The sequence below is a fragment of the Equus caballus genome, chromosome 3, assembly GCF_041296265.1.
Source record: "Equus caballus isolate H_3958 breed thoroughbred chromosome 3, TB-T2T, whole genome shotgun sequence".
Classification (NCBI taxonomy): Eukaryota; Metazoa; Chordata; class Mammalia; order Perissodactyla; family Equidae; genus Equus; species Equus caballus.
In genome coordinates, this window is record NC_091686.1 from 17,052,865 (window position 1) to 17,078,538 (window position 25,674).

At 48.0% G+C, this 25,674-nt stretch overlaps 1 protein-coding gene across 1 annotated transcript in view; it reads left to right on the forward strand.

Annotated features, from left to right (window-relative positions):
* CDH5 (cadherin 5) overlaps window positions 1-19,294 on the forward strand; it is a 34,349-nt gene extending 15,055 nt beyond the window's left edge. The window contains exons 3-12 of the mRNA XM_001495895.6: window positions 2,415-2,703; window positions 3,842-3,958; window positions 4,875-5,039; window positions 5,948-6,135; window positions 7,522-7,772; window positions 11,072-11,214; window positions 13,120-13,244; window positions 13,589-13,697; window positions 15,730-15,975; window positions 17,231-19,294. Of these exons, the coding sequence (XP_001495945.3) occupies window positions 2,415-2,703; window positions 3,842-3,958; window positions 4,875-5,039; window positions 5,948-6,135; window positions 7,522-7,772; window positions 11,072-11,214; window positions 13,120-13,244; window positions 13,589-13,697; window positions 15,730-15,975; window positions 17,231-17,748 (2,151 nt within the window). The 3' untranslated portion in view covers window positions 17,749-19,294. The remainder of the gene's footprint in view (window positions 1-2,414; window positions 2,704-3,841; window positions 3,959-4,874; window positions 5,040-5,947; window positions 6,136-7,521; window positions 7,773-11,071; window positions 11,215-13,119; window positions 13,245-13,588; window positions 13,698-15,729; window positions 15,976-17,230) is intronic.
* Window positions 19,295-25,674: the final 6,380 nt, after the last annotated feature.

Sequence of the window (25,674 nt, forward strand, 5' to 3'; positions counted from 1 at the left end):
TCCCTCCTCCTTGAGCCCCCGCCGTCCCCCCAGGCCACAAGTTACAGAGCTGGTGCATCGCTTCTTGCCTCTTGTCCAGCTGTTCATCACTTGTCCCAGCCACTGGGCCTTGGGACCTCCTCTTGAGCCACACCGCAGCCCTGCTCCAGGATGCTTTACCACCTCCAGCTGCGGCCCCGCCTCTCCCCTCCCTGCCCACCCAAGGGGAGGGTCCTCACTCCCTGTCTCCACTCCCTTGCCTTTCGGACTCTTCTCTACACCCTGTCATCTGACTTCTCACCCCAACACCCCTTGATGCTGCTCCCACCAAGGGCTCTGATGACTGCTCTGCCGCTAAAGCTGGGGACACTTTCTGGACCTCGTGGGGTTTCACCATACCCTTCTTGACTCTCCCTCTTCTGTCTTGAGACCCCACTCTCTCTAGGTTCTCCTCCAGCCTTTCTGATGTATCCTTCTTGACACCTTCACTCAAGACTCTTGTTCCATCTGAACCTTAAATGCTGCCCTTTCTCAGAATCTCAGCCTCTGTGGCTTCAAGCTCAGGCCTTGAGAGCAAGAACGGGGTCTGGACTCTCTCTGTGCTCCCAGCGTGGGGCCTGCCACCTTGTAAGCATCCTAGTTATATGTTTTTAATTGAATTAAACTTTTTTGTTTTTCCTGAGGAAGATTTTCCCTGTAACATCTGTTGCCAATCTTCCTCTATTTTCTATGTGGGCCACCGCCACAGCATGGATGCTGACAGACGAGTGGTGTAGGTCTGCACCTGGGAACCGAACCCAGGCTGCCAAAGTGAAGCCCACCGAACTTAACCACTAGGCCACCAGGGCTGGCCCAAACTATATTTTTTGAACATTCTAACCGTCTATGAGAGTACCATTTTACATAAATACGATTCTCTTATGTTCCTGATAGTCTCTAAGATTCTATAAATGAAATGTTCAGCAATTCTAACCTGTTAATATCTCTTAACATATGGATCTAGCATGAGTAATAACTGGCATTTATGGAAAGCCTGTGCAAATTGCTTTACACACATTATTTTCCAAATCTTGCTCCTTGGGACATGAATAGCATACGTTACAAAGAAAAAAGTTCCAGTGGTCTAGTAAGTAGGGGAAATCCTGAGTTAAACAAAGCTCATCGGATGTCTTTTCTGCAGGACTGTACACTGTAAGTCTCCAAGAAGAGAATATTTTAGGTACCATTCCAAAACTAAAGTGGCCGGGACCAGTGGTGTGCTGATAAATGACAACTGGCTCTCCAGGGGAAAAGGTCTTGATCTGTAGAATTTGCTCATTCCCCTGGTGTAAATATTCTCACCATGTCTGTTTCAAGCTATCAACTTGATGTCACTGAAGGCTGAGTTGGGAAAAGATGTGTATTACAGCATTATTTAGCATTTTCATCATTCAATGCAATAGGCATAAATAACCTCAAGAACACAGTAAAATGTAGTCAAATAATTAGGAGGCAATGAATTTTGAGTATGTTACCTCTGTTTTGAACATGATTCATTTCATTGTAAGTTTATATCATTGAATTTTTAATAATGGCCGTGTTGAACAAGCAGCTCACAAACAGTCCTGAAAATGTAAGTTGGCTCTCAAAGCCCAAGCCCGTGCCAGCCAGCTCCAGCGCCCTGGGACTACATTTTTGTGTGGAACAGCAAAGGAGACCAGTGTTTCCTGGAACTCACTTTCAAAAGTGCTGTTCTGCTCGTCAGAGCAAGCCAACATCAGCAGTGTTATCTCCATTTCACAGACGAGGTCACCACAACTCAGACAAGTTCAGTGACTTCCAAGGGGTGAAATAGCCCTTGCCTCCCAATGGCATCACGCATGCTCTTTCACTCAGAAAATGTTTTCTAGGGGCCGGCCCAGTGGTGTACTGGATAAGCTTGCACGCTCTGCCTTGGCGGCTCAATGTTCGCAGATTCGGATCCTGGGCGCAGATATACACACCACTCATCAAGCCATGCTTTGGTGGCGTCCCACATATAAAATAGAGAAATATGGGCGTAGATGTTAGCTCAAGGCCAATCCTCCTCACATACACACACAAAAAAGTGTCTTCTAAGCACAGACTATGTTCCAGGCACTGTTCTAGACAAACCAGGGCAGTATGCTGGGCAAGTCACATTAATGTGATATTTGCAGTGACCTGGCTGAGAACAACTCACTAATGACCAGTCAGAGATTTTGATAAAAATCACAGCATCACATCTGGATCCCTGGCTGGCACCACACACATGCATGCACAAATATGGATGTGTGCACATATATGTACACAAGTGCGTACACATGTGCATACTTACAGATATACCTATACACATCCACTTGCACACACTCACATGTGCACACACACACACAGCCACCACTGCCCATTCCCAGCTCACAGCACCTCTTCTTTCCTAGATCAAATCAAGTGTGAACCGCAAGAACGCCAAGTACCTGCTCAAAGGAGAGTCCGCTGGCAAAGTCTTCCGGGTCAACGCAGAAACAGGGGATGTGTATGCCTTTGAGAGGCTGGACAGGGAAAAGATCTCTGAGTACCAACTTGTTGCCCTCGTGGTGGACAAGGACACCCACAAGGACCTGGAGGCTCCTTCCAGCTTCACCATCAAAGTTCATGACGTGAATGACAACTGGCCTGTGTTCACGCACCAGTTGTTCAACGCATCCGTGCCTGAGATGTCGGGTCTGGGTACGTGCCCAGTCTGTTGCTGCCCCTTCTCCCTGCCTCATCCCCAGTCTGGAGGCACTTGTCCCACCTGCAAGTTCACTGCCTGGGGTCAGAATTCAGTGAGTTGAGGGCAGTGATTGTAACGCCCACATTACCACTTTATATGACTTGAAAGAACCTCTGGTCTCTAAAGACTAAGTTCTGACCTGGCCCCAGCCTGAGCCCTGATCCTGATCATAGACTGAGCCCTGACCCTAGTCATAGATGGAGCTTTGATCCTCATCACAGACTGAGCCCTGACCCTAGTCATAGACTGAGCCCTGACCCTAGTCATAGATGGAGCTTTGATCCTCATCACAGACTGAGACCTGATCCTGATCACAGGCTGAACCCTAACCCTAATCATAGACTGAGTCCTGATCCTGATCATGGACTGAGCCCTAACCAATAGACACACATGTGTCTTGTTACTCTTTGGAGCAAACCCCACTCACTTCTCTGACTCTCAGGACTGGCATGACAAGAGTATAGCCTTTGCATAAGAAGAATGCCAACTCTGCCACCAAGGCAGGAAGACTCATCTCTAGGGTCCATGCAGGAGTGGAAGGGGAGGACGAGAGCCCAAAGTGTATCACCAGCCTGGACCCCAGGCCTCCAGAAGTTACTACTCTTTCCTTAGTTCTATCCCCAGCCTCTAGGAGGTGCCAGAAAAGGGTTCCCTTCCTCACCCACTCAGTCCAGGGTCTCTGGCCACAACCCTGGGATCAAACCTTCCTGTTAAGTATGGGGATCCTGGAGTTCAAGGGAAAAAGAGATACGACACGCACCCTTTAGGAGCACCTTCCCAGTCTCTTGTCCCCCTCCTTCCAGAAGAGGGAAGAGGCAGCCCCTTGCTCTCCTCTGTTTCTCCTCATGACCCCAACCATCCGCCCTCTCCCTCATTTCCCCATAAATGAAAACCACCTGTTCTCTTTGCCCCTTCAAGGCTGACCAAGCTGGGCCTCTGTCATTGCCAGCTCTCTGCCCCGTGCAAACTCCTCAGGACAAAAAGCAGCATTTTCTCCCTCAGGACCTAAGCCCCATTTGCCCTCCTCTGGGAATGGGGTGAGCGGCCGGCAGTTAGTTACAAGGCAGCAACCTCTGGATTCTCTCTCTGCAGGGACCTCAGTCCTCCGTGTGACAGCAGTGGATGCAGATGACCCCACTGTGGCAGACCATGCCTCTGTCGTGTACAGAGTCCTGGAGGGAAAAGAATATTTCTCCATCGATGGTTCTGGTCTGTGCGACTCGCCCTCCTGGGCAGGCCCTGGCTTGAGAGGGGGGTGGAGGCAGATATTCCAGGTGCAGGCACTGAGGGAAGTCCAGTCGGACAGGCGTCGCCTACTACTGAACCACACTGCCCTACAGAGGTGGTCAGGATCACACGTTAAAACAAGGCGGCTGGTGAGGGCAGAGGAAGCAGACGGGTGCCCAAGAATGGACTCAAGTCCAGGAACAAAATCGGGACCCAAGCAGTGACACTCGAGGCAGAAGAGAAGGCGGGTTAGCAGCTCTGGGTCTGGATTCAGACAGATCTGGTTTCTAAACCCAGCTCTGCCTCTCACCTTTCTAGAGACCTCAGGCAAGTGAGCTAACCTCTGTGAGCCTTAGCTCCCTCTTCCCAAAAATGGGAGCACTTATGTTCTTCTTGCATGGCAGCCGTGACTTCTGAATTAGATCATGTATGGAGGGCGCATAGCCCATAATAGTCATCTACTCGATGCAGCTTCAAAAACTGTAAAGACTGAGTCTTGGGAGGAAGACAGAAATTCAGTTGCTCAGGCCTAGGACACATTGTCTTTCAGAGGGATGGCAGATACACAGCACAGACACCATCACAACCCATGACGCTCCGGGGCAGGCATCACTAATCCATCACAGCACTCTGAGCCTAGCAGTGGCCTTGTGCTCTTTCCAAACACAATGCTTCAGGCAGCTAGGACCAATACTGAACCAAACAGCTTGGGCAGCTTTGGCCTAGCAGTGCAGGGCATGGAGGTAGGGGGGTGTTGACCAGGGGTTCTCAGCCCTGGCTGCTCAGTGGAATCACCTGGGGAGCTCTGAAGTCAGGTGCTCTCCAGGGAGGGCCCGGGCATCAGGATTTTCTAAAAGCCCCCCAGGTAACATGGTTCCTGCTGGGACACTTTTTGCAGGACTCATTGTTACGACGAACAAAAACTTGGACCGAGAGAGAACGCCCAGCATCAAGATCGTGGTGGAAGCACAAGATGTCCAGGGCCTCCGGGGGGACTCAGGCACGGCCACGGTGCAGGTCATTCTGCAGGACATCAATGACAACTTCCCCATCTTCACCCAGAGTGAGCACCTCCCCCAGGGCCCTGGGGAGGGCGAGGGTTGGGTTACTCTGGACTTGGTGGCCTGGGGGCTCGCAGGGGGCAGCCCAGAAGACGCTCTGCTTCTCCCCTCACCTTGGGGTAGGCCTAAGGCCCAGGGAAGTCTTTTTGGTGCAGGGAGAGCCCTGGTCCCCATCGCTGCACACATTCCCAAGACTGTCCAGCTACCCCTTGCCACAGTCCCCTCACAGCCTGCAGGGAAACCACGTCCCCGCTGTGTGCCCCCACTATGCCCAGACTCCCACTACCCAAACAGCAGCAGTTTCCCCCAGATCCCACGGGCTCAGGGAAATCCAGGCCCCATCTAGAAAACCCCCATGAGCTGGTGAGCAGGAGCATGGCAAAGCTCCATCTCCAGAGCCGGGGCTGGGTCCTGACCCCACCCACAGACGGATTCTCCCTCCTCTGCCACAAAAATATACCTGACGAGAGCTTTTACATTCCCCGGATGGGGCTGGGGAGGAACGTCAGATGGCTCACCACTTGCACCCTCCAATGCGGAAGGTGTAATTCAGAGGCTCAGCCACACCAAGGACAGGCCAGTTTTCCTGCAGTGGCCTTGTTGTGCATGACACGACCTCCCTGAAGTCAGGACTTATCTCTGCTGTCAATTGATGGGTCCCTGGCAAAGTGCCTGGCATGCAGTAGGGGCTCAATAACTACTTGTTGGACAGATGGAGGGATGGAGGGATGGAAGGATAGACAGAGCAGAACCTCTTTGCCTTGGGACCCAAAATCCCAGGGGTATTATTATTATTATTATTATTTTATTGTGCTCATTTCCTATATCAAAATGTGTTAGGATAGTATGAGGGACAATTGCCTTGTCAATCATTAACCGAGTGCCCTTTGGGGCGCCCCTTCTGCATCAGCCAAGTACGTATTTGCCGTGCCTGAAGACATCCGTGTGGGCAGCTCCTTGGGCTCTCTGTTTGTTGAGGACCCAGACGAGCCCCAGAACCGGATGACCAAGTACAGCATCGTGCAGGGCGAATACAAGGACACCTTCACCATCGAGACGGACCCCATACACAACGCGGGCATCATCAAGCCCATGAAGGTTTGTAGGCCTGAAGCAAAGACATCAGGATGGGTTGGGGGCTCCTAGCATCCCAGGACTGGCCCAGGGGCTGCTCCAGGGTCAGAGGTCATCAAAGTGCGCGTTCTGGGTCAGCTCAGAGCTGGCCATGTGCTCGTGGAGACTGTAATCCTGGAGCTGGAAAAGGGGATCCAAGAAGACGGGCCAGTGCCTTAGGCTGGGTTACCCCAGAAACAGACCTTGAGGCAAGGATTCGGGTGTAAAGAGCTTATTTAGGATGTGATACAAGGAAGCCCCCAGAGCAGCGACACATGAAGGGGAAGAAGCTGCTACGAGGCTCCTTAGTGGGCAGGTTATCACTGTGGGCAAGGGCCCCTGGTCCCATGGGGACATCTGGGGGACAGGTGCCCCCGAGATGTAGCAGCCAAGGGGGAGAATGATCTGGCACTGACTGCGGGCTGCTCTGGGGGCAGTCACTCCCTGGCCTGACGCGGTCATTCTGGGAGCTTGCGGCAGAAAGCCGTCAGCACATAAGAAAACGGTGAGTGCTGTGGGGATACAGGAGGGCACTGGCAGTGGCTGGAGCTGACACAGCAGTCAGACCCACTGAGTCTGGAAGAGGAGGGAAGGTCCTGCCAGGGGCACAGAATGCCTCCAGAATAGGCATGCAGAGGACAGGGGGTCCTGGGTCAGGGATGACCCTCCTCAAATGGGACACTCCAGAACGCCTCTGCCTGAGCCAGGCCATGCCTCCAGCAGTCCTCTCTAGAGTCCGTCTCTGGCCCAGCCCTGTGCTTGGGACTGGAGACAGCCAGGGGAGCCAGACAGCCTCCCTGGTACAGGAGCTGTCAATGGGAGAGGAAGACAGACCCCCAGACAGAAAGGGAAGCAGGTGTAAGTGCTATAGCAGCCCACGCAGGGAGCAATTACCTGTGTCAGGAGGGGCAGAGACTGGTTCTGAGAGGACATCTGATTACCTTCAGATTGGGTTCTTGAGGAGTGAGTAGGAGTGTGCTAAGCGGGGAAGGGCAGGAGAAGCATCTGGAGCAAAGGCATAAAGAAGAGGCTTGTCCTTAAGGAGCTGTGGACAGAACCACTAGTCTGTGATCCCCTGAGAGCAGGACCAGGGCTGATCTCTTGTGTGTCCCCAGTTCCTGAAACAGGGCGAGGCACAGGGCCAGGGTCAAGGGTGCAGCCATGAAGCTGCTGAGATGCAATGGAGGGCAGCTGAGGACAGCCAGGCCCAGTCACTCTCTTGATGACCTTGGAAATATCACTTCTCTGGGCCACAGGCCCCTCATCTGTAAAATGGTGGCAACCCAGTACTACCCTGCAGAGTCGCTGTGAAGATCATGTGCCACATGCTTGGCTTGGAGCAGGTGCTCACCGTCCTTTCTCCTTGTGCAGCCCCTGGACTATGAACGCATCCGGCAATACAGCTTCACCATCGAGGCCACGGACTCCACCATCAACCTCGACTACCTGCGAGGCGCCTCCACCAGAAACATCGCCCGCGTCATCATCAACGTCACAGACGTGGATGAGCCCCCCGTCTTCCAGCAGCCTTTCTACCACTTCCAGCTGCAGGAGAACCAGAAGAAACCTCTGATCGGCTCCGTGAAGGCCACTGACCCCGACGCCGCTCGGCGGAGCATTGGGTAAGGGGGTGGAGGGCGTGAGGATGGTGATGATCATGACAATCCTTGCTTGAGGTTTCTGCACCTGCTGGCCTGAGACCAGGACTCAGAGGGGGAAACTGGCTTCTCCCGGCTTGTACAAGGGGAGTGAGCACATGCAGGGCTAGAAGACCAAGCTCTTCCACCAACCCACGTGGCCAGGTGGGATCTTGTCCCTCCTAGGAACCCCCGCCCAGCACGGTCCTGGCCATCAGAGCTGCCCGCTCCTGTAAGAGGCTGTTCTTTGGACCACAACTCCCACAGGTCCCATCTGGGGAGATCTGGCAATCGAGAGGGCAACCCACTAGATGACATGCATGAAACCCCTTCACTAAACATGTTTTATTAAATTTGTCTTCCTAAAACCACCAAAGGAAAAAGCATTCATTTCACACAGTGAAGCAACACAAAGATCTACAAAGAACACATCAGCAACCCCACTCCCAGATAACTCTCGCTCACAGTTGGATGTGGTCCTGTCACACCTGTCTTCAGGACCGCACAAACATCTCATACACTTACCGTGGATCTGTCGTTTCGTTCAGGCTTTCTATTGTTCTTAACATTTTCTGGATCAGACCACGCCCGTTTCATCACTCCTTGTTCTCCATCTCAGCTAGACTCCTCTCCTCTACCCTCTGGGACAAAAGACATAGTTCTAACTCATACTTTCAAGAACCACATAACATTTGATAGTAAGTATGAATTTAATGCAATCCCGTTTTATTCCAGAGGGGTGGCTAACTGTGCCAGCACCATTTATTAACTGTCATCGTTTTCTCATCTTTGTTATGTACTGAGTTCCAGTATAGACCTGAATCTATTTCCAAATCCTCTATCTTCTCTATTGCTCTGGGGCAAAGCCATTCTGTTTTATTGAGGCAGCTTTATACTAAAACTTTGTATAAGGCAAGTCCCTCCCTCACTGTTTTTTTACTTTATATAATTTTTATGCATTCTCATTCATTCTTTCACATGAACTTTAAAGTTCTTTTATCCAATTTTTAAAAAAACAGAATTCTAACGAGAATTGAATTTAGATAATCAATTTTGGAAGAACTCATGTTTCTATGATATTCTTATCAAGAATTGTTATTAATATTAAGGATAAAATATATCCCTCCATTTTGGCCACATCTCATAAATTTTGGGACACTTTTTTCACGGCCATTCTATTCTAAATAATCTGTAACGATCATTTGTCTTTCTTCACTGATCCAAGGGTTTATTAACAGACTGATTTGATTGTTTTCTTTTCATTTACAAGTGGTAGGGTATTTTTCATTTTTGCTTTAACCTGTCCTGTGATGTCATACAATTGTGTTTGTGTCCATTTTTTTCCTAGAATATCTAAGCTTTCACTTTATGTAATTTTTCTATTCAGTTAACAAAAGTTCAAAACTATTTTACCTCCATTACAACTTGTAACTTTGTCCCTATGAAACTACCCAGTCTGTTCTGCTTAAACATTTTGCCCTCAGTTCCCCACGCCTGGTGAGAAGTTTGTCAGTCCTGTTTTCATGTTATTCGTGTTCACCTGATACAAGTTATCCAACCTTTACTTTTAACTTTTCCAGGTCATTTGACATTAAGTTGTCTCTCAAAAATAGAATGTAGTTGGCTTTGCCTTTAATCTAAAGTGGGATGATTTGTGTGTAACCTATTTACATTTTTAATCACAAATTATATGTTTGATCTCACTTCTTTTATTTTGTTTTACATTTCCCATTTCTCAAACTTAATGTCTTTTTTCTTTTCCCCCCATCTTTGCTACATCTTTTTGCGTTTTCTTCTTCTCCTAGATATTTGGAATGAGTACATCCATTTTTACTTCTACCAGTGAGATTTACTTATATCCGTAAAATTAAGAATGTTTTCCTGGACCTATATTTTCTAGTTAAAAACATTACACACACACACACACACACACACCCCATTGCTTTCCTATGTATGATAAAGAAGTCAACAGTTTCATTTTAGTTCCTCCCAAACCAGGTTTTTACTTTATATTGAGACATTTCTTAGTTAGATGAAGGAAGTTTCCAAAAAAATTTTTTCAGGAGCCATCTGTGCAGGTGATATATTTCCTGATTTCTTGCATACTTACGAATACCTTAGTTCTTTTGCCTTCTTATGTTAATAGCACCTAGATGTGCTCATATAATCCTCAGATTCTAGACATTTCCCTTCAAAAATACTATCAATGTGTTCTAGCATTTGATTTTGAGGGGACGTCTGGGGTGAGCTTGATTTCTCTTTCTTCGTAAGGAAATTATTTTGGTTTTGATTGGCACTTGAGTTAACATCTGTTGCCAATCTTTTTTTTTCCTTCTTCTTCTTCTCCCCAAAACCCCCGGGTACATAGCTGTATATTTTCAGTTGTGGGTCCTTCTAGTTGTGGCATGTGGGATGCCACCTCAGGGTGGCCTAATGAGTGGTGCCATGTCCGTGCCCAAGATCTGAACCAGCGAAACCCTGGGCCGCTGAAGCAGAGTGCATGCACTTAACCACTCGGCCATGGGGCCAGCCCCCATAAGGAACTTTTTTTTTCTGTCTAGACTCTGTTTTCAGTTTCTTCATACAGCCTTGAAATTCAAAAGTGTCACCAGGATATACCTAAATATTTATCTCTTTTTAAAATTATGCCTGATATCAATGACTTTGTTTAACCTGTAGACTTGGGCCTTTCTTCAGATCAGGAAAGTTTTCTTTTATTATATCTTTTCTTATTTTTTCTGTTCTATTTGTTCTGAAATTTTCCTCAGTAATAACAAATATATATATTTGGAATTCCAAATATATATATATATATAATACATATTATATTTATATATATTCCTCTCTCTTTTCATCTCTTCATAACTTTCTTCTTGATTTCTGGAAGAACTTGTCAAATTTTTACTTCATAAGTTTAATTTCCTTTCAACCAATTCTTATCTCTTGCAGCTCCTTTTTTATTTCTTCCTGGCTCTTACATTTTCATTAATCACAGACACCAACCCCACCATGGTGTAGGTGATTATAGCACCAACTGCCTCAGCTCCGAAAGTTCTGTCGATGGAGCCTCAGGCACCACTCTCAGTCCAGGGAGGGCAACAGGGCTAAAATCAACAGGATCTTCTCAGTGCTCTGAATCCCCTGGGTGGTCGAGTGCAATGAGCAGTGAGAGGAGGACAGAGGGGGAAGGAGGGACAGAGCCTGAAGGGCCTCACTGGTCACACTGAGGAGTTTGGACTCAGCAAAGAACAATGGAAAGCCATGACACTGTCTTCCCTGGGCAGATACTCCATCCGCAGGACCAGTGACAAGAACCATTTCTTCCAAGTAACCAAGGAAGGGAAGATTTACAATGAGAAAGAACTGGACAGAGAAATCTACCCCTGGTATAACCTGACAGTGGAGGCCAAAGAACTGGATTCTAGAGGTGAGTGGCCCCATCTCAGGGTACCTGGGCTTTTCTCCTTTCCTTCATTCTTTCAAAACTGGCATACTCTGTCATTTTGGGTCTCTAGAGGTATCATAAGCACCTGCTGAAGCACCACTTGGCTGGGATGCTACAGAGCATCCACCCCCAAGGAGTGGATGGACCAGCAGCATCCACATTCACCTGAGACACTGTTAGAAGTGCAGAACATTGGGCCCCACCCTCAGACTGAATCAGAATCTCACACACATCTCAGCTGAAGCAGCACTGTCCTAAAACAGGCTGCCAGATATCTCCGCAATGAGATTCACCTAAGGCGCCACTGCAACACAGAGCTGCTCAGACCCCTCCCTGGAGGTTCTGGCCCAGTGAGCCAGAAATGGGGCCAAGGCATGTGCACCGAACAAGTGCTACGTGATTCTTACTACCGTGGACATTTGGATAAGGCTGTTCTGGGTGTTGTTTATGTGCCAGTTGGCGGGTTGAATTCAAAATCTGAAGCAGCTTCCAACTCCAAGATTGTTAGGTTCTCCAGAAATTAGTATGACTTTTGCCAGAGGGAAAGGCAAGTATTGCAGTTTTGCAAGAAAATCACAACAGCCCTCCAGGAGCAGGATTCATATTCCTACCTTACCCAGGAGACCACCAGGCCCAGAGACAGGGAACAAGGTATCACTGGTGCCCCCCTGGAGGACCCTGCCACTTGCTGGTGGCTCCCAGACTCCCACGACCCCCACCATGGTGGCCAAGCCCAACCTCGATGGCCTCTTGCGTGTTTCCCAGAGCAGTCTCTGCCCCCTTTCTCGCCATCTAATCTCCTTCACACACTGTTAAACTTTAATGGTTGCTTGTTCATTTTAAAATATGGAAAATACAGAAAAAGAAAAGAAAATTATCCCCCCATAATCCCACCACACAGAGACAATTACTGGCAGTGCTTTAGTGTATTTTCTCTGGTCTTTTTTTTAATACATATTTTTATACAAGTGAGATCATAATATTTGCATAAAAAACATATCCTGCATTTTTACTTAATCTTATTCCAGAACCATTTTCTGAGGGTTCTAAAATGTCTTTTTTTCTTAATTACATTTTTAAAATGTGATTTACACGGGCACTGTAAATGGCCACATATCTCATTCTCTTAAAGTGGCATAATTTATTAACCCAATCTCACCTACGTTGTTTACCTTTTAAATTATTTTGTAATTAAGTAATTTAATTTATTTACGGGCATACCTTGGAGATACTGCAGGTTTGGCTCCAGACCGCCACTATTAAGTGAGTATCACAATAAAGCAAGTCACATCGATTTTTTGGTTTTCTGGTGCATATAAAAGTTATCTCTACCCTATATTATAGTCTATTAAGTATGCAATAGTATTATGTCTAAAAAGACAATGTACATACCTTAATTTAAAAATACTTTATTGCTAAAAAACACTAGCCATCATCTGAGCCTTCAGTGAGTCGTAATCTTTTTGCTGAAGGAGGGTCTTGTAAAAAACATATCTGCAAAGCGCAGTAACGCAAGACATGCCTGTAATTAAATAAATTATATTTACTTAAATTAATTCAATTATGTAATCAAATTATTAAATTGGCTTAATAACAATTAATTGAATTAATTTGATTAAGACCTTTTTAAAGTCAATTACATTATTTACCGTGTTGATTCTTACAAGCAATTCTTTAGTAAACATCCTTGCGCATGAACTTTGACCACTTTCCTCTTCCACTCCAATCATCCAGAAAATCATCCCTGGCCTCTCTTCCAGAGGTCCACAGCCCCGTCTTCAGGCAAAATGGGCAAGGGTACCCGTCCAGGACCCATCCACACACCTTCTACCCCCAGGGCCGGCATCAGCTGAGCCCACTGCAGTGACAAGTCCTTTCCCCCTGCAGGAAACCCCACAGGCAAAGAATCCATTACAAAGGTCTACATTGAAGTTTTGGATGAGAATGACAACGCCCCGGAGTTTGCCCAGCCCTATGAGCCCAAAGTGTGTGAGAATGCTGCCCGGGGCAAGGTGAGTTGGGCTCAGGTGGGGGGTAAGGCAGCGCCCCCCTGGGGCAGCTGAGGAGCAGCACCTCCCATCCACAGTCAGCTGGCGTTTCACTGAGCTTAATGTAACCCGCCCAACAGCCTTGAGAAAAGCTGACATTGTACTCCCTTTACAGATGGAGAAACTGAGGCTCAGAGGTTAGATGGGTGGGGAGGGAGGTGGTAGAAAGAGCGGCTTTGTGGAGACCATTTAGGTTAGTGTTGCAGGTGAGAGGCAGCCGTAGTCAGGTCTAAACCCAAAGTCTCCATCACTGAACCCCGGGCCACCCCAACACCACTGCTGACCATCCCTGATCTTTCACACTCCAGCTGGTCGTGCAGATCTCGGCAATAGACAAGGATGTAACACCACGAAACGTGAAGTTCAAATTCTCCTTGAGCACTGAAGACAGCAACTTCACCCTCACGGATAATCATGGTGCGCATCAATGTAGTCAGCCTGGCTCTCAGCAGGGGCGGAGGGGGGCTTGTTTGAGTCTTGGAAGTGCCAGGGTCAAGGACCAAGCCAATGAATTGGGGGCAGGCCCTCGTCGGGGTTTTCAAGATCGGGGATATTTTGTACAACTCCCACCACATACCTCACTGGTCTGTGCAATGGTCAGAGCCGCCAAGTCCACATTCCCCATAAGATGCTCAGGGCAGTGAGGAGTACAGAATAGATGTGGGGTGCAGACAGCTTGGTTCATGAACTAGCCAAGGGATTCCTTCCCACACCAGATGTCTGTGCTCAGCACAACTGCAAATTGCTCTATGACACGGAACTTTGAGGTTGCTTCTAAAGAGTCAAAAGTGGAAATGTGAAATCTGACATGCCAAGGATGCAGTGAACTTTGTTTTAATTCAGCTACAATGACTACTTACTGCCAAGGATCTGGTCCACCAATCAGAGCCCAGAGAGTCCTGTGATGTCAGTAGCAGCCAATCAGAGCTTCTGATGAGTATGTGCTTATGAGAGTGATGAAGCTGAGTTGATGAAATTCCAACCAAAAGTAGACAGGCTTCCATGGCTTCAGCAGCTTCCTCAGAAAAACAGAGGAAATCCCCCTTGGGTCTAAAGAGAGCAATCCTTCAGCCAGCTCAGGGTGGAATTTCTGCCGGTGCCTCACCGGCAAAACTGTGGTTGATGAGGATCTCTGTAAGAAACAGCCATGCTACCTTTGAGGAAGGTCAGGTAGTGGGGTCCCTGAGAGTGGAGGGCAGACCCAGGGGATCAGCCACAGACTGTCCTTAAGGAGCCTCCTGTGGGATTAGAAAGGTGGCCATGATATGTTGACAGTCAATGACAGACCATTCAACATTCGGCTGTCTTTAGGAGTAAATAATATGGCAAAAATACCTGCCACCCCATCCCCAATGCCCACCTCAATCCCACCTCAGAAGGGGTAGAAAGGTTAAGTGCCACCCCAAAGACACCCCATGTACAACCAGGAGGTAAGCCTGTTGGTCTCAGATTCACCTTCAGCATGAATGTCCTGCTATAGTGTTAAATGAGGATAGTGAGAAATGTCTAATTTCTCCCATAAAGTATCAATGGCCATAGCATCGTTATCATAGTGTCATTATAATAGACAAGGCTAGTTAATAATGAAATGTAATTGCCTTTCATTTGAAATCAAAAGATGGCCTCCTTTTCTTTTGGCCAGCTTCCTGAGTGGGCCAACCCTGCATGGCTAGGTAAATCCTAGAAAGGGGTCCCTGGACCCTCTGACCATCAGCATCACAACCTCCCAGAAGCCTACAAAAGGCAGATTATCTGGCCTCTGCCCAAAGCCACCGAATCAGAAATGGGGGGGCAATGCGGGGAGGGGTCTGAAAATCAGCACATTCAAAATGCTCCCTGGGAGATTCTCCTGTGGGAGGGAGAGCCGACATTTGGGTCAAAAAACAATCCCAATGCCAGAGGGCCTAGGAAATCCTCAATTACATGTGTGATCATTCCCTCAGTGGCCCAGAGAGCACGTGCATCGTTTTTACTTTCTAATGGATTTACAGGGATAGCAGAAATAGCCTTAGAAGTTAGCCCAACGCTAAAAAACTTTTTCAAACTTTATTTTTCCCCTGATTGCTTGTTGAAACTTGAAACAACGCAGTAATTAACTGAGCTGAAAGAGAGTCACCTGTTATTACAGTAGGGCGAGGGAGGAAGAAGGGCCAGGCATGCCAGTTGCCCACAGAAAAAGAAAGCAAGGAGTTTACATTCTGGCCAAGCTATTCTTAAGGGGTAAGTCAAAGAGCTGCCCCAAATAGCCCCTCTCAGGAGGAAGAGACCTGAGCTCAAATGGCTGAAACATGAGGCAGGGGATGCAAAGGGCAGAGAAGCAGCCCAGGCAATACATGGGCTGGCATAGTCAAGGAAGGCTCCCTGGAGGAGGCAGGCCACACCGTCAGTGTGGCGAGGGGACGGGCACTCCAGGCAGCAGAGCCTGACTCTGAGGCCTTGGTGTTTCCAGACAACACAGCCAACATCACAGTCAAGTACGGGCAGTTCGATCGGGAGCGTGCCAAGTTCCACCACCTGCCCGTGCTCATCTCAGACAACGGGAGGCCGAGCCTCACGGGCACCAGCACGCTGACTGTGGCCGTGTGCAAGTGCAACGAGCGTGGCGAGTTCACCTTCTGTGAAGAGGTGGCCGCCCAGGTGGGCATCAGCATTCAGGCGCTGGTAGCCATCTTCCTCTGCATCCTCACCATCGCAGGTCAGTGCCTGGGGCGGGGGGCACAGAGGTGACACTGAGGGGGCTGCACAGCAGGAGGAAGAGGCCAGGAATCCAGGCCCAACTCTGCCTCCAGCCTGCAGTGCAGTCCTGGGCCAGTATCCCACCCTGGGCCCCAGGGTTCCATAGTGGGATACAGGGATGCAACCTCCACCTGAGAGGCCCCCTGGGGGTGTCCCCCTTCTAGGGCTTCTCTAGAAAAGAATCCAAACCCAGAACCCCCTTTAACAATAATTAGCAATAATAATGATAATGGCATTGCTGCCACACGTAGAGTTGTGCTAACCTTATAACCACCTTACTAAATAGAAACAGAGCACAGAAATCATTGTTTCCATTTTACAGACAAGGAAACTGAGGCTCAGAGAGGGCGTCACACTTTACTTACGTTTGTAACAGTTTGTTAAGTAACCCAAGCCTAGAAGGACAGAGCCCGGGGAGGATCTGAGCCTACTCTCGGGAGCTCTCTGCCCACATCGTCCAGCACACCTCAGCGGTTTGCGCAGGGTCAACGTCTACACCATTGCCCGATCGTGGGACTCTAGGAAAGTCACTCAGCCTCTCTGAGCTCAGTTTGCTTAACGGTGAAATAGGATAACAACACCTCCCTTGAGTGAGATAACATGAAAATGTGCCCAATATCACATCAGCACATATACAGTAGGTGCTCAAGAGTGGCTGCTGCTACTGCAATGCTGTCTACCAGCACCACCATTATCCACTATCATCATCATAGCTGTCAATGAAGCCACAGCTCAGAATCTTTGCACTCCAAATTCCAACTCCACCCCTTTCCCCATTGCGGTCCCAGCCTCTGGCCTCCTGGCCTTTGGACATTACATGGAAGGGTCTGCCTCTGTGGTACAAGGAGGCAGGAAATGACGATGCAGGTAGATGGGGTGGAGACTGCCAGGCTTAAGGGAGGCCTACTCTGTTCTTCCCCAGGCGCCAGAAACACACACACACACACACACACACACACACAAACCCTACCAATGGCGATGACAGCCAGCCAGGATCATATCCTGGGGGGACAGGTGACTCTGGAGTAGGGGTGGGGAGTAGACCCAGCAGGTGTCTAGCCCAAACCGTGCCTTCTCTCTTGGCCCGGGTGTCACTGGGGCACTGGGCTGGCCCAGGAATTTCCAGGGAGGAGGGGAGGGCACAGGTGAGCCTGGGAGGGTGGGGGCCACCCGGCGGGCTGGGCCTGGTCTGACCAGCTCTGACTTGCTCTCAGTGATCACCCTCCTCATCTTCCTGCGGCGGCGGCTCCGGAAGCAGGCCCGCGCCCACGGCAAGAGCGTGCCAGAGATCCACGAGCAGCTGGTCACCTACGACGAGGAGGGCGGCGGCGAGATGGACACCACCAGCTACGACGTGTCGGTGCTCAACTCCGTGCGCCATGGCGGGGCCAAGCCCCCGCGACCCGCGCTGGACGCGCGCCCGTCGCCCTACGCCCAGGTGCAGAAGCCGCCGCGACACGCGCCCAGGGCGCACGGCGGGCCCGGGGAGATGGCCGCCATGATCGAGGAGAAGAAGGACGAGGCGGACCACGACGGCGGCGGCCCGCCCTACGACACGCTGCACATCTACGGCTACGAGGGCTCCGAGTCCATCGCCGAGTCCCTCAGCTCCCTGGGCACCGATTCGTCCGACTCGGACATCGACTACGACTTCCTCAATGACTGGGGGCCCAGGTTCAAGATGCTGGCCGAGCTGTACGGCTCCGACCCTCGGGAGGAGCTGGGGTATTAGGGGGCACCGCGGGCCTCTGGGCCTGGGGATCCAAACCACTGCAGGTCAGGCCAGTCGGACACCAAGCGCTGAGCCCTCGAATGGTAGCACTCACGCCCCAGCCTAGCACCCCTTCCTCGTGGGTCCCAGCAACCTCACTGCCTTGGGTAGCAGACCCCAGGTCCCTGAAACGTCCAGGAACATATTTCAGTGAGGGCTACCCCCAAAATGCTAGAACATTCAGGCTAGGACATCCACATAACCCTGCCTCCTGGGACCACGGTCCAACTGGAAGACTTTCTCTGGCTCCTCAAAGCAGCTCACCTCCCTGGGAGAGCTCTTTGCTTGAGGTCTCCAAACCCCTGGTGAGGCTGGTGGCGTCCGGGGCCTGTCTGCCTGGAGGCAAAGGGCTGGACAATGTGACCTGTGGGCGACATCCTCTGCAGCCCCGTGCTGCAGGAGTCCGGGATTGTCCCTCAGCCTGACCTGCTTCAATTTTGTCAAACCCTCCCAAGCCCCCCACCCCAGCCCCGCCCAGGCCTGTCAAGAGGGAGGAAGAGGCTCCTTGGCAGCTCCTGACCTTGGGTCCTGAGGTGACCTAGCTGGCCTGCCACACCCGTAACTGTGCGGTATTGAAAGTTGAAAATTCAACCCGAAGTCAGGGAAATGGCTTGTTGAACTTTGAAGCAACTGTGAATTCATCCCGGACGGACAGCGGAGACCAAGTGTGACAGATCATAGGGTGAGGGCCACCTCCACACCCACACCCTCCGGAGAGGGCCTGGAGTCGCTGTGACCCCAATTCAGGACTCACCGACACCCCTCCAGTTCTGCCTGGGAAGTGGGCCAGATGTTCCCTGAGCAGAATTCCTCTCCCATCTCTGCCCCGCCTGGTCGCTCATTCATGCTCTCTCTTTTCTGGCGCTCTCTCTCCATCTATTCCTTATCTCCTTAGAGGCACGCCAGATGTGACCCTCAGCAACTCTGGCCAAAGGCCAAGCCCAAACATGACTGCACAACAGAGCCGTGCCATTTGCCTTTACACCTCGTCACTGCCACATCTCAGGGAACCCCAGCAGGGCCCCATCCCTCGGGCACTGTGATCATCTGTGCATCTCCCACTTTCAGCCACATAGGGAACATTCCACTGCAAACACGCCTTGGGGAAGTGGCAACACTCCAAGGGAGGGGGCGGGAAGAAGGCAGACTCTGCGACTTACCCTTCGTCATGACTGAGGTTCCCACCCTGGGCCCTCACACTCCAGGGGATTGTAGATAACACTGACTTTTTTTTAACCAATAACTAGTTTTTTGTTTTTTACTAATAATACTTACGTGTTCCTAGCTCTCACAACATATAGAATAAGGGTTTTTGCATAATAAGCAGGTTATCTAGGTTAACAATTTTACTTCAGGTTTTTTAGTTGAATAAATAGATTCCTGTAACCTTCTATTTGCTATTATTGTTGTAATTGCTCTGGAGATGATGACTGTATATTGACACACTGGTGCATAAGATGTACTGTATTTTTTTTTATACCTAAATAAAAATTTTGAAATTCTTCCATTTCTAGAGCTGAGGGGGCTCATGTGAAACATGCACACCCACACACACGCCTAAACACCACCACCATCATCATCAGAGGAACCCAGGGAGCACTTGCTATCAGGATTTCAGACACTCACTACCAAAAAGTGATGGCAGCAGAGATTGACAAGGGACACCCAGTCCAGCCCCCTCCCCTCCCAGAGCACCATGCCTTCACCCAGCCTGTGTACATGACCCCCAATCCCATCCCACCCCACGCAGCAGTCAGGGCATCTGGAACGTGGAGCTGTAACACCATTTCCATTTGTCAAATGAACTGGGGGAGTGGGGTGAGCTCTAACAGCAGTCACAGAGGAAATCGATCTCTAATTAGCTGGTTGACAACAGTAATTGAGCAGCTGGCGCTTTATTGGTGTGTGTGGACCCCAACATTGGGGTCCTCCCTGGAAAATCTCACAGTCAAAACGAGAAGAGGAAGCCTCCTTGTCAGGTCTGGAACTGGGGCAGTGGGGGATGAAGCCCACTTCAGCAAGGCCCCTGCTCCTGGGCCCCTACCAGCAGGGTTTCCTGGGCAGTGTGTCCCCCGGGATTGGTATTTTGCAAACTGTGCTCTGGACAAACACTATTTCTTGGAGCTCTCAGGGGTCAATTTGTCTTAATTCCAATTTTGCCCTAATATCCTTTGTGATTTCTTTTTTGATTCATTGGTTATTTGGAATGTATTGTTTAATTTCCATATATTTGTAAAGTTTCCAACTTTCCTTCTAATTTCATTCTATTGTGGTCAGAGGATTTCATTTTTATGATTTCAATCCTTGTAAATTTATTGAAACTTGTTTTATGTCCTAACATATGTTTTATCCTGGAGAACATTCTATGTTCACTTACAGGAATGTATATATATATATATATTTTTAAAGATTGGCCCTGAGCTATCATCTGTTGCCAATCTTTTTTCCTCTTCTTCTTCTCCCTAAATGCTCCTAGTACATAGTTGTATATTCTAGTTGTAGGTCCTAGGATGCGGCCACAGCATGACTTGATGAGCGGTGCTAGGTCCACGCCCAGAGTCCAAACCAGCAAAACCCCAGGCCAGGCCATCGAAGCAGAGCACGCGAACTTAAGCACTCACCCACAGGGCCAGCCCCAGAATATATATTCTTCTATTGGTGGTAGAAGGTTCCATATGGTAGAAGGTTCCATAGATGTCTGTTAGGTCTAGTTGGCTGAACTGTCTATTTTTCCCTTCAATTCTGTCAGTTTTTACTTCATGTATTTTGGGTCTCTGTTGTTAGGGGCATATAGATTTACAATTGTTATATCTTCTTGACAGCTTGACCCTTTTAGCATTATAAAATGTACTTCTTTGTATCTAGTAACAATTTTTATCTTAAAGTCTATTTTGTCTGATATTAGAACGGTCACTCCAGCTCTCTTTTGGTTACTGTTTACTTGGTATATATTTTTCCATCCTTTTACTGTCAACCTATTTGTGCCTTTTAAGATAAACTGTGTCCTCTGCAGACAAAATATATTCAGGTCATGACAGTTTATCCATCCTACCAATCTCTGCTTTTTGATTGGAGTGTTTAATACTTTTACATTTAATGTAATTACTGATAAGGTAGGATTTATGTCTGCCATTTTCCTGTTTGCTTTCTATGTCTTATGTCTTTTTTGTTCCTCCATTACCCCATTACTGCCTTCTTTTAGGTTAAATGGATATTTCCTAGGGTACCATTTTAATTCTCTTGTCATTTCTTTTATTGTATTTTTTTGAATTATTTTCTTAGTGGTTCCCCTGAGAATTATATTTAAAATCTTAACTTATAACAATCTACTTAGAATTTGTACCAACTTAATTTAAATAGTGTACAAAGTTTTGCTCCTATATAGCTGTACTCCCTCTCCCCTCCTTTGTGTTATCATTGTTGCACATATTACATTTTTTTAGACATTGAGTGCCCATCAACATAGATTTATAATTACTGCTTTATGCAGTTGTCTTTTAAACCATATAGGAGGGGAAGAAGAGTTACAACAAAAAAATATATATTTAAACTGTCTTTTATGTCTACATACACGATTACTTTTACTGCTGCTCTTTATTTCTTCATGTGGATTCAAATTACTCTCTAATGTCTTTTCATTCCAGCCTAAAGGACTCCCTTTAGTATTTTTCGTAGAGAAGGTCTAATAGTGAGGGATTCTCTCCATTTTGTTCCTAGATCAAGACATCTAGGAATGTCTTGATTTCCCCTTTATTTTTGTAGGACAGTTTTGCTAGATATAGAATTCTTGGTTGGTATGCTTTTTCTTTCAGCACTTTGAATGTCATCCCACTGCCTTCTGGCCTCCCTGGCTTCTGATGAGAAATGGATGTTAATCTTATTGAGGAAACTTTGTGATAAGTTCTTTCTCTCTTGCTGCTTTCAACATTCCCTCTGTCTTTGATTTTCAATATTTCATTATGATATGGCTAGGATAAATTCTAAGAGTTTATTTTGTTTAGAGTTCACTGAACTTCTTGGGTGTGTAGATTACTATTTTTATCAAATTTGGAAATTTTGAGCCATTATTTCTTCAGATATTCTTCCTGCCTCATTCTCTCTCTCTTCTCCTCTGGTACTCCCATTATGCATATATTAGTATGCTTGCTGATGTCCACTAGCATCTGCTCTATCCGAGTATCTGAGGCTCTATTCATTGGCTTCATTCTTTTTTCTTTCCGTTCCTCAGACTGGATAATCTCAATTGACCTATCTTCAAGTTTGCTGACCCTTCCTTCAGTTAACTCATATCTGCTCTTGAACTCTTCTAGTGAATTTTTCACTTCACTTACTGTACTTTCAACTCCAGAATTTCTATTTGGTTCTTTTATATAATTTTTACATCTTTATTGATATTCTCTATGTGGTGAGACATCATCCTCACACTTTTCTTTAGTTCCTTACACATGGTTTCCTTTAGTTCTTTGAACATATTTTAAATAACTAGTTTAAAGCCTTTATCTAGTAAGTCCAACATCTGGGTTTCTTCAGGGATACTTTGTAATGACTGCTTTTTTTCCTGTGAATTGGCCCTACTTTCTTGTTTCTTTGCATGTCTCTTGATTTTTGTAGAAAATTGGATATTTTAAATAATATAATGTGGCAACGGCAAAAACTAGATCCTTGCCCCCAGAGTTTGTTGTTGCTGCTGGGTTTTGCTGTCGTAGTTTTTTAGTGGCTTTCCTCAACTAATGCTATAAAGTTGCACTCTTTGTTGTATGTGGCCACTGGTCTCTGCTTGGTAGTGGTCAGCTAATGACTGCATAGAGAGCCCCTTAAATGCCTGGAACCAGTAAGTCTCTCAGCATTTGCTGAGGGGTTTTGTGTGTATGTTGGGGAACCCCTTCAATGCTCAGGCAGGCAATTTACAACTCAGTCTTAGCCTTCACTTTCTGATTGCACAGAGCCTCAGGGTCAGCCAGAGGTGAGAGCTTATGGCCCTCCCAGGTCTTTCCTGGCCATGTGCACAGCCCTACACCTGCGACTGGCCTTTTATTTTTTATTTTATTTTATTTTAAAGATTTTATTTTTTTCCTTTTTCTCCCCAAAGCCCCCTGGTACATAGTGGTATATTCTTAGTTGTGGGTCCTTCTAGTTGTGGCATATGGGACGCCGCCTCAGCATGACTCGATGAGCAGTGCCATGTCCGCACCCAGGATTTGAACCAACAAAACACTGGGCCACCTGCAGCGGAGCATGCGAACTTAACCACTCAGCCACAGGGCTGGCCCCATCAGCTGGCCTTTTAGATTCCCAGGGATATGCCAAAGTTTTTCAAAGCCCTCTGTGGACAGCTCATTCTCTAACTTTTCCTTTTAAGATCTTTGGTCAGCTTCTTATCTGCCCCAACTGTTATCACGGCCTCAGGCAGCTGTGATGTTAAACAATTACCACTGGTCGTTTTCAACAAATGGCCTCAGAAAAAAACGCCATTTGCATTGAGTGAGTTTCTATTCAGCTCAAATAAGTGCAACCTTTTAAGTGAGGTCTTCTAGGGAACCACCAGACAGGTCAAATAATGACAGTCATCTGTTCTGCCCCTTCCAGTGGCTGCTAGGCTGCTGATTTTCACTATGATTATGAGGTTATTGGGTTTCAAGGTTGCCACAGAGCTGAAGAGAGGAGAATGGGATTAGGGTAAGTTAAAACACCACAAAGTTCACTGTTCTTACCAAGATTTAGCCATTTTTCTTGGATAAACACTCCCAGAATTGTTGCAAGCCTTTGGTTAATTTCTCAAGTTCTGAAAAAATTGATTTTGACAATTTTTTCCAGTGTTCTCATTGCTTTTACAGAAGAGAGGGTTTCATTAATCTGCCATTTCTGCTCATATCACCCCACAGGCTGGTTTTTGAGCTCTGTTTTCCTGCCTGTCTGAAGTGCCTACCCCCTGAACTCACAGTTGTCCAAACCCTGGAGCACATGAGATCTATCCACTACCTTCCACTCCAAGGAGGCTCCCAGACCTCAAGTCACCCCCAGATCGGGCAGTCCCTATCCCTCCAACCTCCTAGTGGCTCTGAGCTCTTGGCCACCCTGCCACCTCCTCTCTTTGACTCCTGTTTAACTCAAGGTGGGAGGAGAGATTCATGAAGGCAGAGGGCTCACTTCTGAATTTGGAGCTTTTAGTGGACACCATGATAGGGCACGAACCCAGTGCTCCCTAGAATCTGCTAGCCACACCGCACATGCCTGCTTCAGCCAGCCCCGGGCCCTACGCTCTGGCCAAAGTAGGCAGGAGCAGCAGAGGCTCAGAGCCCTTCCCTTCCCCCAGGTCAAACCTATGAGGCTGGTAATATCCTCCTCATTTCACAGATGGCTAAGGTGAGACCCAGAAAGGGGTGCAATGTGGCCAGAACCACACAGCAACTTAGAGACAGAGTCAGGGCTAGAACCCACCTCCTGGTTCCCAGGAAAACGTGGATCTGCAGGAGACTTGCCCAGACCTGGGGGCTGAAGACTGGAGGCTGGGCTAGGAAGCCCTATCTGTGCGCCCATCGTGCTGGTCATGGGAAAAATACCACTAGGGGGCGCACGGCATCAACAAATGTTCAGCTCTTGCTGGCAACCCTGGTGCAGTACACCCAGGTATCCTGATGTAGACCACAGGCTCCAAGGATCCTAGAACTTGACAGAGAACCTGGATGAGAGAGGCAGCTGCGGAGTTCCACCCCACAACACACCTTAGGCTCCAACTCTGTGTCTCCCCACAAGCCAGGCTCTGACGGGGAAGAGAGAGTCAGGGACCCAGTTCCCTGCCTCCTGAGGGGATGGAATACCTGCAGCCTCCAGCAGCCCTGCCGGCACCGAGAATCTGAATCCACAGGGAGCAGCTGGCCCTGGCTGCAGGATCCTTTGGTTTGTGAAGGGCACAGTGCACCCCATGATCCCTCCCGGTACCAGGGGCCCCCGCCTCAGTGTCCATGACCAGCCTTCCTGCTCCACCCCAGCCTGCTTTCACCAAGCCAATCTAAGGGCATTGACTCTGGGCCAGAAACAGCAGCCATCCCTGAGTGCCCTGGTTCCAGACACCTCCCAGCTCAAGAATCCTTACAATAGATCCTACCGTCCTCAAGGTGATGGGTTGAGTCTCTGATCCACACAACCAAAACCTCAGACCACCCAACAATCCCCCTTCTAAACACCAGCCTAAGAGGTTTATGCACAGGGTGTATTTGCCACAATGTTAATTTCAGGTTATATACAAAGCCAAAAGTTGGAAACAATAAAATGTCCAACAATAAGAGATTGGTTAGGTAAATTATGGGAGATCCATAAAACAATGTTGGGCAGCCATTACAAGTCATGTCGCCACACGGTGATCTTGAGCTGAATTCAAGGTCAAGCAAAAAGGCAGAACCCAATGCATTATTTACAGTCAGATCCCAATTTTTTTACTAGTAGATACTCATCTCCAAGTTTTGAAATTATGAATAATTTTTCTTTTCTTCTTAATTCTGTTTTCCAAATTTTCTATAATCAGCATGCATTGTGTTTATAATCAGAAAAGTTATTTTAATGTTAATTTGTAAACACTTTCTTCTAACTGAAAAACAGTAAATTTGACAAGCAAAGTTTGTCCCCAAATATCATTTTTTTAACATTGAAAGTTTTTTTAAATGTTTGAGTTTACTATCTACTAATGCAACTGACACCTTTTGTTTTTTAAAGATTGGCACCTGAGCTAACAACTGTTGCCAATCTTTTTTTTTTCCCCCGCTTTCTCTCCCCAAATCTCCCCAGTACGTACATAGTTGCATATTTTTAGTTGTGGGTCCTTCTGGTTGTGGCAATTGGGATGCCGCCTCAGCATGGCTTGACGAGTGGTGCCATGTCCAGGCCAGGATC